A 13,657-nucleotide genomic window follows, 5' to 3' on the forward strand; every position below is an offset into this window, starting at 1 on the left:
TGAGTCCAATTCTAAAGTCCAGTGAGTCCACACACACAATCCTGAACAGCAAAAAACCACGATCTTGACGAAACAATGAATCAGATAAACTGCCGTGAGGCTAACACACCAGGCGGCACTTTTATTTGTAGCACTAATTACAGTAGCCCCACCCAACCACAGGTGGCCTCATTTTCTCTTGTAATAATCCTTCAGTTGTTGTCTCCTATGCATCACTCTACGCATGTGTGGATGTGTCATTAATTCTTGTTCAGAATCCAGGGATGATACAGATGATTGATTTCCTCCTGAGCTGTCTGCCAAACTCCCCTCTTCCCTGTCACTCACGCTTCCTTGGTTAGAGGAGACAGATTCTACTGGAAGCAAAACAGGCCTGCGGCATGTGGATGTCTCCCCCACATCCACCTCCACATTGCTTGGGGCAGGAGCTGGGCCAGAGCTAACCACAACACTACCTGAAGTACTTATTATCCAAGATTCTAGCCTTTCAGTTTATTCGTTTTGTATTTCTACATCATCATGAAGGGGTTTCTCCAATAATACCATACTTACAAAGAGTTGAACTGACAACTCGTACATAGTGGTATGTCAACTTTATGTACCATTCCATAGTAAATAAAGGGGATTTAAGTGTGCAATTATTATACACTATCCCTAATTTGATATGCCACAGAAATAACACTTAGGAACATCCAATATAGAGTTCTACATGAAAAATAGATGTATCTTCCTCTAGTGTTAAATATATAGTATTTTCCAATGTAGCTTCCCTCAATAAATATTCAGCATGTAGGTTGAATAAGTAAGACAAGAATATACAAATTTACTAGATATTCAAGCTGGCTTTAGAATTGCATTCTAAAAAACCCAGAGTTAAAAATTAAACAAACAGATTCAGACATCCTACATTCATTCATTGGGCGGGGCAAGATGTCAAAGTTTCAATGGCCCCAAGCCCGCCAGCAGAGGTGGGTCTTTAGAACTTTGCAGAAGGCAAGGAGAATGGAAGCAGTACGAATCTCTGGGGGGAGCTCGTTCCAAAGGGTTGGGAAGGATCTTCCCCTAGGCCCCACCAGGCGACATTGTCTGGCTGACAGGACCTGGAGAAGACCGACTGTGGGACCTGACCAGTCACTGGGATGTATAAGGCAGAAGACGGTGCTGTAAGTAATCTGGTCCCATGCCATGTAAAGCTTTATAGGTCATAACCAACACTTTGAATTGTGTTTGGAAACTAATCGGCAACCAGAGTGCTGTAGAGACATAGGCAGGTCTCAGAAGGTTCATGATTGCTCACACGGTTGCATTCTGTATTACCTGCAGTTTCCGAACATTCTTCAAAGCTAGCCCCATGCAGAGAGCATTGTAGTAGTCGAACCTCAAGGTGATAAGGGAATGAGTGACTGTGAGTAGAGACTCCCTGTCCACACCAGACGAACCTGAGCGAATGTCCCCCTTGCCACAGCTGAAAGATAGTGTTCTAAGGTCAGCTGTGGATCGAGGAGGACGCCCAAGTTGCAGACCCTGTTTGAGGAGGTCAGAACTCCCCCCCAAGTGATGGACAGACAGATGGAAGTGTCCTTGGGAGGCAAAACCCCCAGCCACTCCGTCTTGTCGGGGTTGAGTCTGAGCCTGTTAACACCCATCCAAACCCTAACATGAATCCCAGCGGCTGGTTAGGTCCCACAGAGTTGGCCTTCTCTGGGTCCCGTTGACTAAACAATGTCGGCTGGCGGGACCCAGGGGAAGAGCCTTCTCTGTGGTGGCCCCGACCCTCTGGAACCAGCTCCCCCCAGAGATTAGGATTGCCCCCACCCTCCTTGCCTTTTGTAAACTTCTTAAAACCCATCTCTGCTGTCAGGCATGGGGGAACTGAGACATCTCCCCTTGCCTATGTAGTTTTATGCATGGTATGTTTGTGTGTATGCTTTTTAAATAATGGGGTTTTTAGGCTTTTAATGTTAAATTGTTATTTAGACTTTTAATATTAGATTTGTTATTGTATATTGTTTTATCACTGTTGTGAGCCGCCCCGAGTCTTCAGAGAGGGGCAGCATACAAATCTAATAAATAATAATAATAATAATAATAATAATAATAATAATAATAATAACAGCCTCCAGATACCAGCACCTTACTTCCATTGCTTCAATGAGTGGACACGGGATGGAAATGTAAACTGAGTATCACCAGCATATTGATGGTAACTCACCCCGTGCTCTTGGGTGATCTCACCCAGTGGTTTCATATAGATATTTCCTCCCCATTCTAAAAATGGAGCATCAAAAAAGAGCATTGCGTTTCAGGCAGCAGGAAGCATTGGTTGCCTGCCCCGTTTTTGGAATCGAAGGGGAAAGTGTTTTGGCGCTGCAGCGCCGGATGGAACCACCCACTGCCTGAAACAGGATGCTCTTTTTTTGCCTCCTCATGCCCCATTTTTGGATTAGGGATGGGTAGCTGGTGGGTGGTTCTGGCTGGCGTTGCAGCCCAAAAACATTTTCCTCTCCATTTCACAAGTCCTCTTACTTACAGTGATAGTGAATGCGTTGCTGGAAAACCTGAAGAATCAGGTTAGGAACAAATCAACACAAGGAAAATGTATGTGGCCATGAAGAGATGAAACTAAAGAAAGGATGGCACGTATTTAATCAATCACACGTGAAATGCCTGCAGGAATAGGTTAAGGCAGCAACATATTTATAGTAATATTTATATGCTTTTTACATAATGAATACTTACAATGCAACTCCTCATATGACAACCTGGCCCTATTAAATGATTCATAGTATACACTTCATCTAGATCAGGGGTATCAAACTTGTGGCCTGCAGGCTGACCACGCCCACCACTTTAACGAAGGGGGGGAAAGGTTGTGATATGTCACCCGACGATGCCAGTTTGACACCCCTGATCTAGATTCTTCAAGAACATTTTTAAGCTTGACTCCCCATTCCCCAAATTAATTTATCATTGATAAGTTCAGAACACAACTGTCATATTCTTAGGAGCTGGTACAGGGGGGATTCTATACTTTAAAAAACCTAGAAACTCAGCAATTTCCAATTTTTGAGACGGACTAAATATGATAACTCCAAGATAGACCATAATGGCACTTTCCCGTTTGCCATTTTTAATTCAAAGAAAACAATATACAGTGATACCTCATCTCACAAACCTTAATTGGTTCCAGGACGAAGGTGAAGTTTGTAAGATGAAACAATGTTTCCCATAGGAATCAATGGAAAAGCGATTAATGCGTGCAAGCGCAAAACTCACCCCTTTTGCCAGCCGAAGCGCCCATTTTTGCGCTGCTGGAATTCCCCTGAGGCTCCCCTCCATGGGAAACCCCACCTCCGGACTTGTGTTTTTGTGATGCTGCAGGGGAATCCCAGCAGCGCAAAAACGGGTGCTTCGCTGGCAACGGAAGTCTGGAGGTGGGGTTTCCCAGCGAGGGGAGACTCAACGAAATTGCAGCATCACAAAAACACAGACGTCCTCGAAACCCTATCTCTGGACTTCCATGTTTTTGTGATGCTGCGATTTCGCTGAGGCTCCCCTCGCTGGGAAAGTCCACCTCTGGACTTCCATTGCCAGCGAAGTGCCATTTTTGCGCTGCTGGGCTTCCCCTGCAGCATCGCAAAAACACTGAAGTCCGGAGGTGGTGTTTCCCATGGAGGGGAGCCTCAGGGGAATCCCAGCAGTGCAAAAATGGGCACTTCGCTGGCAACAGAAGTCTGGAGGTGGAGCATCCCAGTGGTGGCGGCTTGGGTTCCTAAGGTGAAAATAGTTTGGAAGAAGAGGCAAAAAAATCTTAAACCCCGGGTTTGTATCTCAAAGTTTGTATGACGAGGGGTTTGTAAGATGAGGTATCACTGTACTGTACTGTATTTTTCGGTGTATAAGACACCTTTTTCCTCCCTAAAAGAGGCTGATAATTAGGGTGCGTCTTGTACTCTGAACCTAGCTTTCTTTCCCCAGCCCTAACTAGCTGCTAACGATCTTCCCAGCTCTTACCTTGCAGGCTCCTTCATTGTTTCTCTCTGCGAAGAATGTTTTCCAAGCCCTAAGTCTTTGCAGGTTTTTTTTCCCATTGCTCTATTTGCTCCAAATCTTTCTTTCCAGGTCCTAATGATGTTCTCAGCTCTTACTGGCTTGCAAACTCTTTCATTGTTATTCTCTCAGAATATTTTTTTAAAGTCCTTAACCAGGGGATAAAATAATGTGCTGAAGCTGACCAGACTAAGGACACTAGCCAGATTAATATCTGGTAAGCAGATTCTTTTCCCTATTTTGCTCCCCCAAAACGAAGGTGCATCTTATATTCCGGTGTGTCTTATACTCTGAAAAATATGGTACTTTGTGGAAGAGCTAGTCTTCTTTTACGGGAATGGGAATTTGCCACGTCAGAAGGCCACCTATTACACTGGTTGACCATGGAACAATGTTATGTCCAACCCTGAGAGAGATTTCTGGAGTTTTGACTGTATAAGAAACTTATTTCTGAGACCTGATAACTCATGATTTTTACTGTGGTAAATTATTTTCCCCAAATACTATTTTTAGTTCTGTCTATCCAATTCCGTTGCTAATAATACTTCAAATTCAGACTGATAATTTATCTAGGTATCATTGATGCCACTGAAATCACACAGATACAGATGAAAAAATCCAATCACCCCTAAATGCAGCCAAGCAAATTAATATTACATAAAAATAAAAAGGGTTATAACCTAATCATTTATCATTTTCTTCTAAAGAAGTTTATTATTGCTGTAATTCCTACACCAGGTTCAGGTCTTATGTGTTGTATGTTTTATTAATAAATGGAAATATTATAATGTTTGGCATTGTTACTTGCTACCTCCAGAAGGGATCAGCAAGCTTGAAATATTTCAATCAAGTAGGTAGAATTTGCTTGTTGTAGATAAGGGGCTTATAATTTAAAATTAGTACATGTTATTTAAATAGAAATAAGGTACAATAAGCTATATGATCATTATTATACTGGATGCAGACAGAGAATACTTTTACCAACCTCCCATCACATTGTACTTTAAGGATAAAAATTGTGACATTTATTTTTGCCCGTGACATAACATATATGTAAACAGACAAATATTCATTCTACTGATCATGTTATTTTCAGCAAAGAGCCTACAATATCAAGGTTTTTCTTCACTAGATATGAAAGGAACAAATGAGAAAGTAGTTTCGGTTTTTATTATTTTTCAGCTCTGATCACTTTCAATCACCTGCTTCTTCGTTAGTTTTCCAAAACATGAATGGAAATTGATGAACACAAGAGTTGGAAATGAACAATGAGTTGTATTGATTATATCATCTGGGACATGACATACTCAAAATCACTCCCTACGTGAGATTGAAAAGGGAGACCTTGGTTTTCTTCAGCTCGTATTCTTTGATGTGAATTGAATGAGAAGCAGGCAATTTTCTGCTCAGATTAGTGATATGCATAGAAGAGCACATGAAACAATGACAAATTGTCTTTTCTGGTAGCAAAAGCCATAAGTCATCATACACCGGATCCAACAGCACATTATTTACCCCCATCGATAATGAGCAAAGGCCCGGTTAGCTTCTGCCATTTTGTGCAACTCGTGCTTCTTTTTAATCACATTGCCACTATTGCTGGAGGCTTCCAGCAGCTCATTTGAGAGCTTTTCAGGCATTAATGTTCGCCTGTGCTTGTTTTCTCTGCATTCTGTGATCATCCACTTCATGGCTAAGAATCTCCGCCGGCTAATCTTTAAAGGAGTTGGTACCTAAAAAAAAGCAAAAGACAGGGTTCAATATACACTGCTCAAAAAAATAAAGGAAACACTTAAAAAACAGAATATAACTCCAAGTAAACCAAGCTTCTGTGAAATCAAACTGTCCACTTAGGAAGCAACACTGATTGACAGTCAATTTCACATGCTGTTGTGCAAATGGAATAGTTGTGCAAATGAAATATTCAATGAGAATATTCCATTCATTCAGAGGTAGGATGTGTTATTTGAGTGTTCCCTTTATTTTTTTGAACAGTATACAGTGTTCCCTCACTTTTCGTGGGGGTTGCGTTCCGAGACCACCCGCGAAAGTTGAATTTCCGTGAAGTAGAGATGCGGACGTAAATACACTATTTTTGGCTATGAACAGTATCACAAGCCTTCCCTTAACACATTAAACCCCTAAATTGCAATTTTTCATTCCCTTAGCAACCATTCAGATTATTACTCACCATGTTTATTTATTAAAGTTTATTTAAAAAAATATTTATTAAAGGCAGACGAAAGTTTGGCGATGACATATGACATCATCGGGTGGGAAAAACCGTGGTATAGGGAAAACCCCCCGCAAAGTATTGTTTAATTAATATTTTTGAAAAAACGTGGCATAGACTTTCCGCGAAGTTCAAACCCGCGAAAATTGAGGGAACATTGTACTTCACTATCATAGCATGCTAATTAAATTTACAACAAACCTACATATTTGACTTCAAAAAATGTTGAAATCAAGAGTTCTGTTACAAAAACTATTTAATGTTGTGTAAATATTTTGCATGTATTATATGATTTGCTTCTGGTGTATGTCACCCAGGGTCACACTGTTTGATGTATGCCATCCAGATACAAAATATGCAGAGCAACATCAGGGTGACCCTATAAATCAGTGCAACAATTCTGGGATCTCAAGTTAGAATTAAAGTGGGTGAAGACTGTTTTCCGCAATGCTGGCAACTTTTCAAAATGCAAGAGGAAATTCTCAGAAATGTTTTGCCTTAGATATAAATATAAATATTTATATATAAGGCATTATATATAAATATGCAAGAATCTGGGTCCACTGAAAATGACACCATGCAATTATAAGGCAACTCAAAAGAAAAAAAAATGCAAGTAAACTTTTATCTCAATCAAATTTATGTAGCACAAATTCAGTGTAGTATGCTTTTTTTCTGACAGCAGCAACCTGCCAGTCCATAGATGGAAACAGAAGTATCTTGAATCCCAATGGGACTATGAATTTTTATACTACTGCTGTATAATTAATTTCACATTTAAATTACAAATCAAGCCATCCCAACTAGGTTGAGTTGGAGGAAATCAGATGTGCTTGACAATCAGTGTGTTAATTCTTTAAAGGATTCATTGCCTATTCTATAAGCAATCATATTACTTGGTTTTGGCTTGGCTTGGCTTGGCTTGGTTTGGCTGGAGGGGGATTGTGTTTTATAAGCTGATATTTATAACCATGTTTTACCTGCAAAATTGCTCATTGTGACACAGTCACTAAACAATGGTTTTAAAAATTCAATAAATCCCATTAACGCAGCATTCTCTATTTATACCTTACCTGATACCTTTTACCTCCTCTTATGATACCTGAAAGCCCAATTACAGGTTGACAGTTTTCGATTGCTTGATGGAAGATTTTGTAAGGGTTGCACTCAATTTTTTCTTTCATTTCCTCATCTGCTTCATGATATTTTGCAAGTTGCTTCCTTTTAATGGCCTCTAAAGTCTTAATCCCAAACAAAAATAAAGGGTCACTCACTCAGTAATACAATTTATTCAACATGGTACTAATTTCCATATGCAGATGGACACTAATTAGTGTTACGTCTCTACATCTTACTTTACACAGGGTACGCAACTTACAAATCCATGACATTTGAGAAAGATTCAAAGATCAAAACCTCAACATTTTCTTGGCTACTAGATGTAACAAAGATTTTCTCAGTTCTCAAAGCTATTGACTTCTAAAATTATACTGTCTATCAGAAGGGCCTTAACAAGCATAATTATAAATTAGAATGAATATACAGTGACACACATGCATAGACATATACTGTATGTTTGCTTTAGATAATTATATATACTGTATAATTGAACAGTACATTCTATTTGTTTCTGTATTTTTTCACTTACTTTTTAAGCACTTGTTATGGCTTTTTTGATAATGTACTGTAATCTTTGTTTTTTGTTACTTTTGTCTTTTTGTTTTCCTGTTATCTTTTAAAAATAATAAAAATTACCCCCTCAAAAAACAAAGAAAATCAAAAAAGCCTTTAAAAAATTCCGAACCTGTTTCCACAATAATTCTGAAAGGTAGGTTTTAAAATATGGTGCATAAACATGCACCTACATTATATGCCGCCCTTCTCTGAGGACTCAGGGTGGCTCACAACATATAAAAATACAAAAACCAATTCAAAGTCCAGTATTTAAAACAATGTAAAACCCCAAATTTAGAATCATACAGCCCTGCTCACTCACACCACAATCATACTACAGACCAGGGCTAGATGTTCTCAACAGCCCCAGGCCTGCTGGCAGAGGTAAGTTTTCAAAGCCTTGTGAAAGGCCAGGAGGGTGGGGGTGGTACGAATCTCTGGAGGGAGTTGATTTCAAAGGGCCCGAGCCGCCATACAGAAGGCTCTTCCCCTAGGCCCCGCCAGACGACATTGCCTGGCTGATGGGACCTGGAGAAGGCCAACTCTGTGGGACCTGACGGGTCGCTGGGACACGAGGCAGGAGACGGTCCCATAGGTAATCTGGTCCTAAGCCATAAAAGAATGTATTATTCTTTTGTCATTTGGTAATAAGCAAACCAAGGAAATAACTCAATATGCAATAGATTGTTAAAAGAAGGCTAAGCACTTTTTAATATAACCATAAAGTAGGGATATGGGCAATAGTCAAGCAAAAGCATGTGAAACATGAATTGTACCTGATTCATGATGGTACGTGCCAAAAGTTTATCACCTCCTTTCATCATCATGTTAATGAATCTGCTGTAATGACAAAACAGAAATGTGATAGTCTTCAAATGAAACCATTTGTTTAGTGATGTTTGAAGTTATGGCGACACTGAAAAAAGTGACTTGTGGCTAGTCCTTAGACTGATGACTGTTGCGATTGCCCCCCACTCTTCCAACACATAATCAAAATTCAGGTACTTGGTAACCACTATGTATTTATTACACTTAGTGTTCCAGGGTTTGGTTTGTTTGTATTTTATTTTATTTATTTATTCATTCATTCATTCATTTGATTTATATGCCGCCCCTCTCTGAGGACTCGGGGCAGCTCACAACATACATAAAAAACCATAATACATCTAATCCAATCAATATAATTAAAAACCTTGAAAATCCTAAAACACTTTAAAACATTCATTATCATTCACTGGACCAAACACACCAAAAACACTCACTGGTCAGGGGTAGGATCTAATGACCCCAGGTCTGGCGGCAAAGATGAGTCTTTAAACTTTTTCGGAAGGCAAGGAGGGTGGGGGCAGTGCAAATCTCTGGGGGGAGCTGATTCCAGGGGGCCAGGGCCCCCAAAGAGAAGGCTGTTCCCCTAGGTCCCGCCAGCCGGCATTGTCTGGCTGATGGGACCCTGAGGAGACCACAAATCAGATGTGACTCAATTAACAACCTCCTTTCTTTGCAATGGAAATTCTGTTCCCAATTGTGGTCCTAAATTAAGGATCACCCGTAGTACTCAGTCATCTAAGAATCATTCCATAACATAAAATTTTCATAATTAAGTAACTAATACACTCCAACTTATAGATATTATTTGAAAACATAAACAAAAAATTGGATGGATCAACAATGGCTGTGCAAACTCAAGAGTAGGAAATAATAATTAGATTGATTTGCAACTTGATGAATTGGAATCTGATTTGGAACCTGAGCTGCTGCTGCAAGATATGAAAAAGAAAGCACTTGGTTTGAAAAATGTATATCTGCCACAAAAGATTAAAAGGAATATGAATACTAAAAATCTGAAATAATGGAATTGAACTGGACTGGATTTTCTTGGCAAGACAAATGCTGTGTTTTTAAGGAGAATTTTTCAACAATGAATGCTACAGAAACATTTACAACAGAGAGTAATGAACTTTGGAAATGAGATGCAATTGTTGGGAAAGTTCCCAATTGAAAACCTAAGGAAAAGTTTCATTATTAAGAACCAAATGGGGGTATTTGATCCTGGACAAATCAGAGATAATGATTGGAGTAATTTGTGGTAATTAAAAGACTTTGTAAACTTTCTACAAGTAATTTACAGGAAACAGATTATTATGGTAATAGAAGGCTCTGAATTCTAACTTTCTGTTGTTTAACCTGTTAACTATTCTTTCTGTCAAATATATAAAATATGACAGATCATATTAGGTTGCAAATAGATGTAGAAGCTTATAAATTTTGGAGTTGCTGCAAACAATTTTCCAGTTTTTAATTAGGAGGGGTAATGTTTTGGGGTTTTTTGATGTTTTTATTCCACTTTTTAAAAATTATTATTATTTATTAGATTTGTATGTCGCCCCTTTCCAGAGACTTGGAGTGGCTCACAACAGCAAAACAGCAGTTTTTAATGTTCTTGTTTAGTTTTGCCTCTATTAATTTTTTCTTTTGAATAAATTATTAAACTATAAATTATTTTATTCTTTTTCTATTTTAAAATAATTTTTCCTGCACCGATTTTTTTAGTTTGTACTAGTTTTATCATTATAAATATAATTTTTAATAAAATTAGTATTTAAAAAAAACAAAACCCAAACCTGATCGCAGGATCATAAAACACAGAAGAGGTGACGTTGGATAGGGTGGATTTTACTGGCTGGACTGTTTTCAACTGCCATTTATTTTTTTCCTCTTCTGACATTTCCTCTTGAGATTTACGATAACTTTCTTTATTCACTTCTGGCTCAATATATCCAGGATGGTACCGGGTCCACCTGACTTGAGTCAGCCTACAAAAGATTTGATGAGCAGAAAACAGTTGTCAACACCAACATTTTAAACCTCCAGGACATGAAAATTTAGAATGCTGCAGGTAAGATCTCTTTCTAACATGCAAGTCTCCCCTGGTCCAGTCTCTCGGATGCAATGCAATCACTTTAGCCCAACATTAGCCGGAACAAACCGAGCAGAAATAAACCCAGTTGACCCCGATGAGTTTAGTTACTTTTGTTTATTTGTCAAAAATGTATAAGAGAGTAATAGTTTATACAAACATAAGTAAAAAGTAATGATAAAAGAGGACAGTAGGACAGGGACGGTAGGCACAGTGGTGCGCTTATGCACGCCCCTTACAGACCTCTTAGAAACAGGAAGAGGTCGACAGAAGACAGTTTAAGATTAAAGTTTTCGTGGTTTGGAGAAGAAACCAGAGTCAGGTAGTGTATTCCAGATATTGATCACTCTGTGGCTGAAGTATTTTCTGCAGTCAAGTTTGGAGCAGTTTACATTTAGTTTGAATCTATTAGGTGTTTGTGTATTGCTGCAATTGAAGGTGAAGTAGTCATTAACAGGAAGGACATTTTGGTATATAATTTTATGAACTACATTTTGATCAGATCGTAGGCGACATAGTAATCTTGGTATTTCAAGTGTGGTAGAATAAGGTATTTTGTTGCAAGTGGAGAAGTGACTCTTCTTGTGAAATGTTTCTGGACTCTCTCGATTATATTAATGTCTAATATGCAATGTGGATTCCAGACAGGTGAGTTGTATTCCAGAATTGGTCTAACAAATGTTTTGTAAGCTCTGGTGCGTAATATTGCCAGAGAAGAAACTGCATAAAATTAGATTAATAATAATAATAATAATAATAATAATAATAATAATAATAATAATAATTTATTAGATTTGTATGCCGCCCCTCTCCGAAGACTCAGGACGGCTCACAACAATAATAACAATGTTACAATGGAAACAAATCTAATATTAAAGAACAGCTAAAAAACCCATCATTTAAAAACCATGCAACATACGCATACCATACATAAAATGTAAAAGCCTGGGGGAGGTGTCTCAGTTCCCCCATGCCTGGCGATACAAGTGGGTCTTAAGTAATTTGCAAAAGACAAGGAAGTGGGGGCAGTTCTAATCTCTGGGGGGAGTTGATTCCAGAGGGCCGGGGCCGCCACAGAGAAGGCTCTTCCCCTGGGGCCCGCCAAACGACATTGTTTAGTCAACGGGACCCGGAGAAGGCCAACTCTGTGGGACCTTACTGGCCGCTGGGATCGGTGCAGTAGAAGGCGGTTCCAGAGGTATTCTGGTCTGATGCCATGTAGGGCTTTAAAGGTCATTACCAACTCACTGTAGGGCTCACTGTTGTGAGCCGCCCCGAGTCTTCGGAGAGGGCGGCATACAAATCTAATACATAATAATAATAATAACTCTTAGTGTTTAAAGGTCATTAACAACTCAGTGTTTTTTTGGCAATGTTGTTACTGTGGCTCTAACACTTATGTCATTGGATATTACTCCAATGTCTTTGACAAAGTGAGGGTCATCTACAAGTTCGTTTCCTCCAAGCTATTTATTTATTTTATTTTGTTTGTTTGTTTTGTCAAGTACTATTGTTGGTATACAAAGATATAATAATACAATATTTATATACACGATACTAGTAAAAGAGAAACATTAGGACAGGGGACGGAAGGCACTCTAGTGCACTTACATTCATATGACAGCATTTGTTAGAGTCAGAGATCGCATTTAGACATTGCATGCAACTTGGCTGACCTTGAAAAGCTTAAAAGGAAAAGCAGCAACGCAAACCGCTTGCAGAACATTGCACGATTGTGGCCGCGTAGGAGAACGAGAGCAATTTAAATTTTAATTTCCTAACACATCCGCTGGCTGGGGAATTCTGGGAGTTGAAGTCCAAATATCTTCAAGTTGCCAAGGTTGGGAAACACTGTCCTAACAAGCATTTGAGGATTTCCTCCCACCGTTTCGATGCACGTTCCTGTCTGGCATGCACGCTGCTTGGAAGAGCCACCATACTAGGGAACCAACATTATTAATCCAACCCTCCTCTCTCCGTTACATGGCACCGCCTCAAGCCTTTCACTTGCTTTGCCGCTCCTCCTTTCCTTACCCGGGCAGCCAGAGCTTCCGAGAGCCATGGAACTGCCGGACCAGCCGCCCCACTTTCTCCACCACGGGGGACGCCATCTTCCTTCCGGACCTTGTCTAGGGCTGTCCCAAGACCGCCGGGGGGGAGGAGCGCCGTTACTCTGGAAACTGCCTTTCGGGGGAGGGGCTTCCCCATTCCATGAGCCTTTGTGACGTGCTCATCACTTGTAACGTACTCACCAATCGGGAACGACAACGACAACGACAACCAAGCGACCGATTTCTTCTTCGCTTTTCAACGTGCTCAAGCGAGAGAGGGTTATATGACCCCTGCTGAGATATCTGGATATGCTAACGTTCCATTCTTGGTGTATCTGTAAAAAAAATGCAACCACAAGTTTTACTTGCTTGTGTAATCGTCTCAATTTCTTATTGAGGTAGTGAGAGTGGACATAAAGGGTTTATTTAATTTAATTTATTTATTTGATTTGCCAAGTACATATTGGAGGTATGTGAAGATATAATAATATTCATATTCCTCCCTCTAATCCTAGAACAGAATAGAATTCTTTATTGGCTAAGTGTGACTGTACACACAAGGAATTTGTCTTTGGTGCATATGCTCTCAGTGTACATAAAAAAAATAAACATTTGTCAAAAACCATGACGTACAACGCTTAAGGATTGTCATAGGGGTCAAATAAGCAATGCCAAACGCTCCTCGCTTTTTCCAACAATGCGCTGGTTGACAGAGTAAGCCAAGCGTGAGGC

The 13,657-nt window shown here is 39.7% G+C and overlaps 1 protein-coding gene across 2 annotated transcripts; it reads right to left on the minus strand.

Annotated features, from left to right (window-relative positions):
* Window positions 1–5,198: 5,198 nt before the first annotated feature.
* Window positions 5,199–13,272, minus strand: MRPS7 (mitochondrial ribosomal protein S7). Of its 2 annotated transcripts, none has more exons than XM_070739945.1 (5): window positions 12,909–13,272; window positions 10,579–10,770; window positions 8,734–8,797; window positions 7,357–7,524; window positions 5,199–5,783 (listed from the first exon to the last, which is right to left on the minus strand). In XM_070739945.1, the coding sequence occupies exons 1-5, from the start codon at window positions 12,983–12,985 to the stop codon at window positions 5,562–5,564; spliced, it is 723 nt and encodes a 240-aa protein (XP_070596046.1). In that variant the 5' UTR covers window positions 12,986–13,272; the 3' UTR covers window positions 5,199–5,561. The 2 variants fall into 2 exon arrangements, with proteins under 2 accessions (XP_070596046.1, XP_070596047.1); XM_070739946.1 differs by lacking the exon at window positions 12,909–13,272 and adding an exon at window positions 12,551–12,615.
* Between the last annotated feature and the right edge of the window lie 385 nt (window positions 13,273–13,657).

Source organism: Erythrolamprus reginae, chromosome 2 (genome assembly GCF_031021105.1).
Source record: "Erythrolamprus reginae isolate rEryReg1 chromosome 2, rEryReg1.hap1, whole genome shotgun sequence".
NCBI classification, from domain to species: Eukaryota; Metazoa; Chordata; class Lepidosauria; order Squamata; family Dipsadidae; genus Erythrolamprus; species Erythrolamprus reginae.

Bases quoted from the DNA above. Each gene is read 5' to 3' on its own strand.
- MRPS7 (XM_070739945.1), bottom strand. From the start codon at position 12,985: ATGGCGTCCCCCGTGGTGGAGAAAGTGGGGCGGCTGGTCCGGCAGTTC. The intron at 8,798-10,578 runs GTTTGGGTTTTG...TTGTCATTACAG, and splicing joins TTTTATGATCCTGCGATCAG to CAGATTCATTAACATGATGA. The intron at 5,784-7,356 runs GTAAGGTATAAA...GCTTTTTTTTAG, and splicing joins GAGGAGGTAAAAGGTATCAG to GTACCAACTCCTTTAAAGAT.